General features: G+C 36.3%; 2 protein-coding genes across 3 annotated transcripts; both read left to right on the plus strand.

Moving 5' to 3' along the window:
* The first annotated feature begins 336 nt into the window (after positions 1 to 336).
* Positions 337 to 7819, plus strand: LOC116267731 (uncharacterized). 2 transcript variants are annotated; one of them, XM_031649604.2, is made up of 6 exons: positions 337 to 621; positions 3679 to 3797; positions 3882 to 4107; positions 5520 to 5610; positions 7149 to 7226; positions 7366 to 7819. In XM_031649604.2, the coding sequence occupies exons 3-6, from the start codon at positions 4016 to 4018 to the stop codon at positions 7693 to 7695; spliced, it is 591 nt and encodes a 196-aa protein (XP_031505464.1). In that variant the 5' UTR covers positions 337 to 621; positions 3679 to 3797; positions 3882 to 4015; the 3' UTR covers positions 7696 to 7819. The 2 variants fall into 2 exon arrangements, with proteins under 2 accessions (XP_031505464.1, XP_031505465.1); XM_031649605.2 differs by lacking the exon at positions 3679 to 3797.
* A 25-nt stretch (positions 7820 to 7844) lies between these two features.
* LOC116267794 (uncharacterized) lies at positions 7845 to 11477 on the plus strand. Its single transcript, XM_050075193.1, has 4 exons — positions 7845 to 7970; positions 8057 to 8471; positions 9805 to 9926; positions 10847 to 11477. The coding sequence occupies exons 1-4, from the start codon at positions 7941 to 7943 to the stop codon at positions 11114 to 11116; spliced, it is 837 nt and encodes a 278-aa protein (XP_049931150.1). The 5' UTR covers positions 7845 to 7940; the 3' UTR covers positions 11117 to 11477.
* Positions 11478 to 12804: the final 1327 nt, after the last annotated feature.

The raw sequence follows: 12804 nt of genomic DNA on the forward strand, positions 1-12804 counted from the left end.
ATGCTGATGCAGCCGTAAAAGTGGCTGATATCATGTCTGCTGATTTGGTTCACAAAGTGATACCAGCATGTGTACCACCAGTGTACCCTCCAAGATTTGGTCATGGTTGGGTTTGTATTCCCCTGATGCCATCTTCTGGGAGGGCCAGCCTTGACAGCAAATCCCGATCCATTGCTTCTGCAGAAGGAAACGCTTCAATTATTTCTGCCTATTCTTGTTCTTGTCTATGCTATTGTCATTTAAGTACATTTTTTCAATTTATTGCAGGTTAACAACTTTAAATCGATGGATACAGATGCAATCAAATCTCCATAGAGTGTCTGACTCCGCTGCCACCTGAAGATGCATAGTTGAAGTTGGAAAATCCAAAGCTGAGTCCAGATTTGCTATTAAGCGTTCTTTTGAGCCTAACAATGATACTGAGTCAGAAGAGGAAGACAAAGGCCATGTTGTAGTCGGAAGTCACGTATCTACATCTGTTTCAGAGTCTGATGCACAAAATCATGGCTCTTCAGAATCCTTACAAAGTGCTCAGAAGTTTGAAAATGTGGACCTGGAAAAGGCAGTTTTTCTTTCATTGGATTGGGAGAACGAAGGACCATATGAAGAAGCTGTTGAAAGGTTTCTCTCCTTATTGTCTATCTTTTATAATGTTTTGGACCTATGCAACAACTGACTTTATTCCACTGCAGTAGTATTTGTCTTGCTTTTCTCCTATCTTTTATGTTGGGAGGCTGGGTTGACTAGCATGATGGATTATTATGGTGGACATTATTTGTTTCTCAAAATCTAATTATTATGATCTCTTGCCTGTTGTTGATATATGATAGAGGGTAAGCTAAAACTAGAGTCTACATGCTTGGTAGGTACAGTTTCTCATATATACTTAAAGAAAAGGGAAAAATTCGTTCAAGTTTATACCATTTTCTCTTTGATTTTTTCCTTTTATGGAGACAAAAAAACTCATCAAAACTTTCAGATGGGTAGCCACATGAAGGTTACTTGTTTGATATGTGTTTGTGTGTGTGCTGTGTGTACAACATAAAAAAAAGACACTGAATTTATCACATAAACTATCTATAAAATTGAATTCAACACAAAACTCTTAGGAAGAAGCTCAAAATTATGCATGTTGATTAGTTATCTATAAGCTTAGTTCTTAGGAGTAGGTGATGAATGTTCATCTTCCTCAACAAGACATATGTCCCATATGTGATTTTTTTTTTTTAAATAATCTTATATTTTGCAGAGAAGAATGCCCACATATACCTTTATAAAATGATGAAGCTAGCTGTTGTCTAGCCTCAAATGCTAGTTTTCTTGCTTTACGACTAACTCAACTGCTGGACCTCTTCCTTCCTATGTGCATGTCAGGGTCTCAACCCCCCCTATTTTACGCATTCATTTTTCAACCCTTTGACTAATAAATTACTATATGTGTTTCCTAATTCAATTTATTGCTCCTCCGTGGAGATATTTTTCTTTACCATTGTCACAAATCCAATGGTTCTTCACCCTCCCCCCACCCCAAACCCAAAAAAAAAAAAGCAAAAGCAGGACAGAAAGAAGGTAAAAAAGAAAAACAAGAAAAAATTTATGATATTTGAAGAAAAATGAAAAAATAGAAGTATCATTTTTTTTATTTCTCTTTTTTTAGAAAGAGTGTTTTTTATGTTTATTTAATATTTAATAATTATTTGAATATTGATCAATCTTTTTGTAAGAAAATGAGTAAAAAAAACTAAAATATGTTGTTTTTTTATATTTTTAATTATTTGAATTCCCAAGAAAAACAAACTTCCCAATGCACACCTTAAAAGAAAACCTCGTTGTTAGGGACCCGAGAATTGTATCTGTAACAACCTGGCCAGTGGATCCTAACCCACCCCCAAGCAGGCCGGAAAAAGGCTAAGAACCAGGATAACTAATCATTTAACAATTCCCTTTATAAGTCTCAAACAATTCTTTATAATTAAACTTTTGGGGAGTTACAATCTCCACCCTCCCCCCTTTAAGGCACGCGTCTTCGTGTTTATGCGACCTTAGGTTGAATGTTGAACCGACTTTGATACCACTATAACCACTTGACTGGCAGATTCCAACATGCCCTCTAACAATTTCGGTTCCACCTCATAAAAGGTTGAATCAAGACAAAGTCACTTAATAACCCCCTTTATAGGTCTCCAAAGATTCTTTACAATATTGGATAAGAGACTAAGGTGTTACAATATTAAATTTTTGAGTGTTACAATCCACACCCCTTAAGGCCCATGAAACATCGTAAGATGAATTCAGCAATCTCTTTTTTTATCCCTGGCCACCAAAAATTTCTTTTTATATTTGGATACATTTTGGTGCTTCTTGGATATATGGTATATCTCGATACCTCTTGATTAAACAATTTTCGAATATCAGGCATTCTCATGTCCCAACTGTTGTTTCATTCAAATTAGAATATAGAATACCCTCATGTATATGTGGCTACCCTAATAAAATCACAAAGTCTCTGTTATAACCTGATCACTTCATAGATCCCAAAACAAAACAAGCATAACTAATCTCTTTCAAACACATTTAATGCATTCTTATTACTGCTGGATTCTTGATGATATAGTTTTTGTTTTAAGAAATACAGGTTGTTGTGATCTTGTTACATATCTCTAAATTTTGAGATTGCTTTGTTAGTTTTTGTTTACTCATATCTCGGATTGTAAAGAATCTTGAGAGACTTACAAAGGAGGTTGTTATGTGATTGGTTGTCCTGGTTCCTATCCTTATTCGGGCTGAAACCAAAATTGTTAGGGGGTGGATTGAGAACTGCTAGCCGGTTTCTTATAGTGGTATCAGAGCGGGTTCAATACTCAGACCTAGAGTCCCACACAAGCAGACACGTGTGCTTCAAGAAAAAGGGGGGTGGTGGATTGTAACAACTATAAAGTGTTAAGACTCTTTGGAGACTTATAAAGAGGGTTGTTAAGTGATTGGTTTTCTTGGTTCCTAGCCTTGTTCAGGGAGGAAACAAAATTACTAGGGGCCAGGTTGGATCTACCAAGTACCAACTAGGTCATTATAGTAGTGGTGACAATGCTCTCTACCATTTGTTTATATGTTGATGTACTAACATATGAAGTAATTCTCGTTAGTGTATCTCAGTGAAATGGCTTATGTTATGTCTTATGCTGTTACTGTTACTTTTTAGAAAAAATATGTTCCTCAGTTTTAGCAATAATTTAGTAACATTGACATCTTGATTGGTTCACGTTTGGTTCCTTCAATTAGATGGGAAAGCTTGCTTTTGCTTCCAAAGTTTTCCCCCACGTCATCCTTTGGGTGGAAACAAAATTACTAGGGGCCAGGTTGGATCTACCAAGTACCAACTAGGTCATTACAGTAATGGTGACAATGATCTCTACCATTTGTTTATATGTTGATGTACTAACATATGAAGTAATTCTCGTTAGTGTATCTCAGTGAAATGGCTTATGTTATGTCTTATGCTGTTACTGTTACTTTTTGGAAAAAATATGTTCCTCAGTTTTAGCAATAATTTAGTAACATTGACATCTTGATTGGTTCACGTTTGGTTCCTTCAATTAGATGGGAAAGCTTGCTTTTGCTTCCAAAGTTTTCCCCCACGTCATCCTTTGTCTGATTAGAATTATAGGATGTTTATTTTAGAGGATGGAAGTTAATACTGGACCAGATGAAGTGTCTGAACTCTAAAGACATTCTGCTACTCAGATGATGCTGGTGAAAGTACACTTTCTGTTAATGAGTTGAATAAGAACCATTCTAGTGTCAGTGTCCATCATATACTGTTCAGTACGTGGCCTCAGAATCCACTGTCATTTTAATGATTTTCCACATATATTTGTTTACAGATTAATAGGTGAAGGAAAATATATGGATGCTCTTGCTTTATCTGATCGTTGTTTACGTGGTGGGGCTTCTGATCGGTTGCTACAGTTGCTAGTTGAAAGAGGTGAAGAAAATCATTTAGCCACTGACTTGCCACATGGTTATGGTATACATAGCGTATGGAGCAATAGTTGGCAATATTGTTTTGAGATTGAAAGATAAGCAACTGGCCGCCAGACTTGCTCTCAAGTATGCAGCAGCCACCCCTGTGTTACATTTCTCTTCTCCATGAATAACTTTTTATGCTTCACTTTTTTCTACCATAGATGAAGTCCTGGTGCACCTGATCACATCGGACTAATGAACTGATTTTTAAGAATGGATATTTGCTAATAGTTTTAAGTCGTGTAGATTCTCTGCTTGACTTAGGATTTGGTTCACTATCACTGCATAACCGTAATTCACCACTCAGCCCTGTAGTTTCGTTGTTGGTACCACTTAAAGTCACATAATCGTATGCATTACCTTCTGTACTTTACCAGCTTTGCTTCAAGTCTCATAATTTTTGTTCTAAACCATAATCCAGGCATTTGGACTTGTTTCTATTTGTGTATGTGCAGTGATTGATGCTGATACAGGTGTTAAAACTGAAAAGATATTCTATTATAGTCTTTGAAGAAGTGTTGATATTCATGGCATTCAATGTTTTTAAATGGGCAAAAGAACATTTTTTTTAAATGTCAAAATGAAAAACACACAAAAAAAACATTTTCACGTTTTCTTTGCATTTTTTGCATTTTTTTTTTTTTTTTGCGTTTTTGACATTTCGTAGTTACCACATTTTTTTACATGTTATTTTTAACAATTTTCCTTTTTTAACTTTTTAAAACTTCCTGAGATTTCCTTATATTTTCCCAAGAAAACCAACTCTATCCTCTTGCCATTTAATATCCGAAAACGATATTTGTGATAATGGCTTGAAATATTGGTTTACATGTGAGATGTATTAGCCACATTCAGAAAGGACTAGTGGACAGTCCTTAGGAGTGCTTGAAGATTGCGAAGCATGTTGTTTTGCAGAGAAGGGGGATTCATTTCCAGTGGCTTGGAAAGGACATAGGACAAGGCCATGTTGAGAACTCTTTGACTACTTCAATAGGAAAACTATTGATAATTTAATTATAAATATCAATGGCTCTTCAGGTGCCAGCATGAAGGTCCATGTAAGCATTTAGCGAAGCTTTAAGCACTGTCTCTTTTGTTAATGGTATGCCCAGTTCTTTGACTTTTTATTTCATATGGTTTATTTGACATTAAAAAAATTGGACGCTTTTTGTTATTTGAAATTATCACACATAACTAAAATCTTGTAGCTCTTCGTCTTCAAATCCTTGATTAACTTGTTGAGGACGATAACCAATGATGGAACAAATAAGTTCCAGTAATCATATCTAATTATGTAATTGTGACATAAGATACTTAAATTCAGTTCCAAGTCATGTTCCATGTCTAACCTTCATAAAGAAGTAAATGGGGCATCTCCATTTTCATTTTTGGTATCTTGCATTAACGTTTGCATGCATGAGAATAAGTGTTTTGGCCTTCTGGATCATTAGTTCTTCATAATGGACTTTTCTTGATTTCTGAAATATCAATTGCAGATATCTTCATAGATGGGAGCTTAATGCTGCGATGGATGTTCTCACCATGTGCATTTGCCATCTGCCGCAGGGTGATCCTCTTAGGAGTGAGGTGCAAAATCATTGATTGTTTATCTTGTCTTTCATCTTTCGAGTTATTTGTGTGGGAAAACCATTTTAAGTCTCTTTGTTTCTGGTCTGTGTGAGTATCTTGATTATGTCTACGCCACAAAGAAACGGCTGCCTGATTTGTCCATCCACCTATATGAGGCCGGTCAGGCCATCAAGTTTGGGCATTGACACTTTATTTTCCTTCATTTCATAGGTTGGATGCTTCTTTCCCTAGGAGAGGACCTTACATAATACATTCCCCTAAACTCTATCATTTCTTTGTTCTCTCTGTCTCTGTCTCTCTCTGTGAGAAGCTAGAAGATTGAGAAGCCACCGTATTCTTACGGGTTTCTGATTTCCTTTTCTTCCTTTTGGAAAACTATTGATTCTCTAAGCATTCACTTCCTTTGTGTATCATGTAAAAGTTATGATAATTCCAAAACAAAGATTTGTTTTTTCAAGGTTCATTTTTTTCTTCATTTTCTGCTCTTGTAATACTGCAGATCTTTCAAGAACTGATTTCTTCAGCTTTTCTGAAAATGACTCTGTCGGTGTGTTAGTAAGGTCAAAACCCATGACGTGCATATGCGTGTGTGCGCATGTGTGTCTACTCTCATCAAGAGTAAGGGGAACAACACAATGAGGTTGCTCAAGAGGTCATCCAGGTTATCCTAATGAGGCTGAATATCCCTTTTGTGTCAGTAGGTTATAAGATGATTTAAGAGATTCCCTTAAATAGAGGAACATTGATAACACTGGATCCATAAATATTCAGTGTATCTTAAGTGCCTATAAGGACTTTTTTCGACATTTAACAAAATCGGGCCTTGCAGAGTTAGCACCAACTAAGAAACTTATTCAGAAGGTCTATTATTAATTTATTTGCTTATACTAATGAAGGACAAGGATAAAACCTCTTCCTGTTAAAAGTTCCTTCTGCAATTGGTTTGTCAATTTCTATCTGCTGGATCCTTTTATTTTCAATTAGATCCGAGAAAATGACTGGAGTACTTCTGGCTTATTATTTTACATAACATTTAAATGAAAAATGAGAATTACCATAATTGACTTCATTCCTACAGGATTCAAGCAGCAATTATGTCTAGATTCAATGAGTTGGTGATTGAGCTCCTCGCTTGGTAGTTGAACCTTTTAGGTGGTTCTATTCTATATCTGATTCCCAATGCCTGATTCTAGCATGCAAGCATGTAGTTTGTGACTTTTTTACAGCTTTGAATGTGGACTGATACTGCACATACACATCAATCATTGTCTTCATGTATTAAAAAGGGAATTTGAACAATCTACAATTTTGTAAAGAACATCATGGAGATTCTGGGACTTTTGTTAAGGTTAAAACTAATGCGGCCATGATCAATTTCCATACTAGACTTTTCTGAAGAAATTAGGACCTTTGAGCAATGTTGTCAAAATATGATGAAGCTTTTAGTTAGCATAGCCTTTTTATGCCAATTTTTTCGTACTTGTGAAAGCTGAAAATGTGCGTTGAGATGGTGATAGCTATTTCTATATCATCAGGCCATCCTAGCACGACAAGCTTTGCAGAGATATAGTCACATACTGTGTGCAGATGACAGATATAACAGCTGGCAGGAGGTGAGTCGCTCATTGTATTTTATGTTTGTGTATGGTGACTCCTGAAAGACTCTGATATCTATAACAGAAATAAATGTTTAAAGGATTTTGACTAATGGTGTTTTCCCCTTAATCTCCTGTCTGAATGAGGTTCATTCAGGTTGAAGCTGATTGCAAGGAAGATCCTGAAGGTCTTGCTTTGAGATTGGCTGGCAAGGGTGCTGTTTCTGCAGCCTTAGAAGTAGTTGAAAGTGCCAATTTAACTATAGATTTGTGGAGAGAGTTGCGGGGCAGGCAACTTGTTGAGCTGCTTACTGCTGATCCTGTCAGTGGTGGCGGTCCGGTAGAGGCTTCAAGATTCCTTTCATCATTCCATGAAGCTAATGATGCTCTGCCAGTTGCTATGGGTGCCATGCAACAACTTCCTAACTTGCGGTCAAAGCAACTTCTTGTATATCTCCATGTCTTTGTCTATAATTTCTTCCATTGACAGATGTGGGAGCTGAAAGAACTTATTTGGCTGTTTCTTGATATTTTCTTAAGCCCACTATTGTCCATTTTTAAAGGTGCACTTTTTTCTTGAAGAGGCGTGATGGAAATATGTCAGACGCTGAAATCTCCCAGCTTAATGCTTGGGCTCTGGGTCTACATGTTCTTGCTGCTTTGCCTTTGCCTTGGCTGCAACGTTGTTCTGCGTTACATGAGTAGCCTCTGTTGATCTTAGAAGTCCTATTTATGTGTAAACAGTTAGATTCTACTTCTCAGGTAATGTGGTATTTCACAAAATAGTACCATGATTGACTATCTTTTCTTCTAACAAGCTATGCTGTCTGTGACTTTTTCATCTGCAGATCATGAAAGAGTTTCCTTCACTTAGGGACAACAATCTGATTCTTGCACATGCGGCTAAAGCCATTGCCGTTAACATGAATCCTCCTGTTAGCGAACAACGTGCCCCTATGGTGGTTCCCAGAACAAAGCAGAAAACACAAACGGGCATGCCTGCAAAATTAAATTTTAGTCACAGCCTCAGCAACTTGCAGAAAGAAGCTCGCCGTGAATTTTCATGGACACCTCGTGATAGTGGTACTAAGACTAATTGGAAGGAACCATATCGTAAGCGGAAAAGCTTAGGATTGTCTCCATCTGCAAATACTTATTGGGAAGCAATGGCCAATATTCAAGAGGATCGTAGTTCGGTTAATGCACTTGATGGACAAGAAAGGTTTCCCTCTATTGCTACTTCTGAAAGATGGGTACTCACAGGTGATAAAAATAAAATTGCTATACATTGATTTTTAATGTTTTTCCAAAATATTGCATATTTTCCCCCTCTTTTCTTTTTTCTTTTTTCATTTCTTTTGTTAATGTCATGATAATCTCAAAAATATCATGATATTTATGGCTATAACTCCATGTAACACATGAAACCTTCAAGTTGGAGTGGGATGATATCAGGTCTTCAGACAAATTTGTTGCCCTTAAACCACTCTATTCATCCACCCGAAATACATGGAAGCATGTTGAGCATTTGAGGATGGAACATTACAAGAACCATGATCAGTTATGGTCTTGGGGGATGTTTTTTTCTTTGCTACCATTTTTATGATTAATCAAAACAGTTGTCACAAATATCTCCATTTTTTAAGAATATCGTTTTAGCAACTGAAAATAAGGACAAAGTGGAAAAAAAATATTGATTTCGTGAAAATATTGCTAGAACGAAAATTTATATGTTTTTGTCACTTTCTTATTGCAATATTTTCATTTTTTCCCAAAAAAAAGAAAATATTTTGAGATATATTTTAATATTTTGGGGGATCATTTTAGCATTATATCTTTTTGAATTTTTTCAATGGTTTCATAGGAAAATTAGTAGAAACTCAATTTTTTATATTTTTTATATTTTTTCTATGATTTGCCTGATATTTTTCAATTTTTTAAATTCATTAGACAATCAAACTTTCTAATTCGTACCCAAGAAAAACCTTGTTGAGAAAACCCAAGAATGGTGATTGAAAGTTGCAACCTGTGTCTTGTCAAAAAACAAACAATGATGATACAATGTGTTTGGATTTCAATGGTTTCTAGACATGACTTATAGATGACAGTCAGTGCTTTGGAGGGCAGGGTCGGGAAGTTTTCATACTAGGCTATGCCATGTGAGACATGCCAGATGAACTCTTGACATCCTTTAACTTGGAGGCCCTTTTGGATGGCATGAGCTCCGTGTTTGTAATTCTTAGCTGGTAATAGACCATAGTTTTACTTCACTTCAAGTGATATTTTTCCTGTGATGTCTGTGCTTAGGGGACTACTTCTGCCTAAAATGTTATGTTTCTTTCTTCTTTCACTCTAGTTTTGTTTTTTTTATGTTTTTTTAACTTGATATATTATAGAACATGACTAAGCAAAATGATTATGTACTTTTGAACGATTACAAAATAATACATTTTCTTTACAAATCAAGTGTATGGCCCTTGCACCTTCATGTTATTCTAAACTACTCTCGTACTCCTGTCATAATTTTGGCTTAGAGATCTGTAACTGCTTTTCCAGTTTTAAGAGTATGAAGTAATTTGAATTTTCTATTCTGTAGAACCCAATCATTCATTTCTTGTGGTTCACAATGATGGGGAGGATGATCTACATGCCAATATCACCATTGCAGGTTCTTCTTTTCAGCAAGTGAAGCAACTTAAGCAACATGGGAAACTGAAGGTCTCTTCTATTTTCTCTTCCATCACAACTTGGATGGTTGTTTGATTAGAATATTAGTATTTGCTTTGTCAACAATAAGTTGTCCTTGCCTAAGTTAACTGCATTGTTACCTTTAAAGCTGTAGCTTTCTGTCATACTGTCATTTTTTTCCTTGAAAAGAACCATACCTCAAACTTTCTCCCTTTCCCTTGAAAAGTATCATACCTTAAACTTATTCTTCCCTTTTCTTTCACAATGTTTCACCTATTTCTGAACGGAATATTATTTCTACAGTGACATCTATATTTTGGATCTACCGTTTGGGTTAAGAATTGGGTAGAAGGCATATGTGTGTGTGTGTTTGTGTTGTGAGAGAGGAGGAGAGAGAGAGATGTAGGATGCAGCCACCAAATTGTCCTTTGCTCAAACATTAGCTGAACATTGCCATAGATGCAAACCTTCTCTCTTCTATATCTATATGTGGCGTCAGTGTGTGTTTGTACATTCTTATGATGCTTTGTAGGCTTTATTCCTTATTTGATGGTATGAGTGGATGATAAAAAGCATCTACATATGAGTATTGGCAGTACCCATAGGAATTAGGGATAACTAGCATGCCATTTCCTAAGGTACCCTTCTTCATTTCTATACCATGTTTAGCTTCTCGTCTTTCTTAATTTTCTATATTTGTAGTGTAGCAATAACTTTAAATTGGAATTTGTTTATGCATGGTACATTTTCTGCATCTCTTATGCTCCTTTAGGATAGAGCAGACCTGCATGGTTATCCAGGTGGACCTGTATGTGTATCATGTCGTACTATAGGATCCAAGTGCTGAAGGCCCTTTAGTTAGAATAGCTCATAGGGAGAACTGCATTTATGAGTGTTTCAAATTTGAGATTTGAAGGCAAATGCTTATCGTATCATTTTCATTCTTTCAGGTTATCTTGCCAGTTGTTGGTTCCGAAGTATCAAAAGCAATTTTGAATGCTGGAAATGGGGAATGTGTACTTCAGAGGAAACAATCATTGAATAACATATTCCAGGACTTGCCCTTAAATGCATCTCTTGTGACACCTACGTATGGTGCATATTTCTTGGCTTTTGCTGTGCTGACAGTTGGTGGAACCTATCTCTGTTGTAAACTTAGAAGACAAAGACAGCGCCATGGTGGTGTTAGATACCAGGAGCTTGAGATGGGTTTGCCATAATCAGACATTCCAGGCACTACCACCTCATGGAAGCTGGAATCTAGTCCAGCTGATGGTTGGGATCGAGATTGGGATGATCGTTGGGAAGATGATGAATCAGCAACACCCAACAGACCCATGAGTCGCCATGCCTCTAGAGCCACTGAAAAAGATGGATGGGAACAATTGGGATGATCGATAGCCTTCTAGTTAGAGTTGGAAAAGGGAAGAAATATATGTTATTTTTTGACTGGTCAAGATGGTCCATATTTTTATTCTAGTTAAGAGGGAAGTTCTTTTGGGCATTTGAGTGGAAAGGATGTGACAATACATGAAATCAAAGCTCATGAATGCTGACATTCACCTCTACTGCTAGACGTTGAAGTCGTCGAGGACATTTTGTAGACAGTCAAAGTTCATGTGATCTTTCAATGTAACATCACTTGTCACCCCTCATCAATACAGGGTATTTTATAGTTTGCAAAATTTGTTGGTTGAGAATTATCGGTGAGAAATTAGAAGTTCGGGTGCCTAAAATATCAAAAGGTGCATCTATTAACAACTTTGAATGGTAGGAGGGCTCCAGTTGTTGACGGATAAAGGTTTTGACTTGTTTCATGTAAAACTAACAGTTTATTCGTGATAGAAGAGATTAATATTGGTAATTGGAATCTTGCATGTTTCTTGCTGAAAAGCCTTTGGTTTTCTGCCTACTTTCTTTCACCATGTTGGTCTGCTTCGCCTGTGAATGTGAAGCCATGCACACACTGCATCACATAAAGGGGTGATGAATTGCAAAATTATATTGACCATCTCTGAAGGGAAATATACGATTGGACATTTCTCTCTCTCACTATATATATATATATATATATATATATATATATATATATATATATATATATATATATATATATATATATATATATATATAGTTGCAATTATCATTCTTAGTATACCGTAGCTCCATGGTCTCCTGAAATAGTCCAAAACATTGGGCAGATCTTCTGTCAAAAAATAAATTGGAATAAGTGAAAGCTAAAGGCAGAGGGAAGAGAGGTGGAGTGGAATATATTGTATTCTAAATTTGTGTGTCCTCGGAAATCATAACGTATGTCCTTAAATATTCTGGTGAAGTACGTCATTAATATTTGCGTCCAACAAGATAATGAAGGTTCTTCATGTTTAATTGCTCAGAAAATTGAATTGCATCTATGAAGTATTAACTCTTTATTCCATTTCACGTGTAGCTTGATTCAGAAAGGAGCAAAATAATGCAAAACATATTAAGCATAGCATCCTTTTCTCTTTCAAACACCAAGTGATGGGCAACTGGTCGGGTTGAGTGGTGTGTTTGAATCACGTCCTCAGTTTGATTCTAGAAGGGTGCTATCTTGATGGTATTGAAGGGTAGTGTTGATTTTGAGATTAGGGGTGACATTAAGAGGACAAGTGAACTAGTTCTTGTCCCCTCCCCCTTTTCTTTCTCTGTCTCTTTCTCTTGCTTCGTTTAAACTTTCAGTTTGCCCCTGGCAGATCCCATTTATGGATCCCTACTTGCATTTTCTTATGGTCGTCCAAATTAGTTCATGAAATTAAATTTGATAATATTTTTTTAATTGAATGGCTTACTATCTAGCCTTCAGGGAAAGGGATAAGTTAATGGCAGTATTGGAATTAAATCCACCAAGCTGCTGATTCAGTCATTC

Source organism: Nymphaea colorata, chromosome 14, assembly GCF_008831285.2.
Source record: "Nymphaea colorata isolate Beijing-Zhang1983 chromosome 14, ASM883128v2, whole genome shotgun sequence".
In the NCBI taxonomy this organism is placed as follows: domain Eukaryota; kingdom Viridiplantae; phylum Streptophyta; class Magnoliopsida; order Nymphaeales; family Nymphaeaceae; genus Nymphaea; species Nymphaea colorata.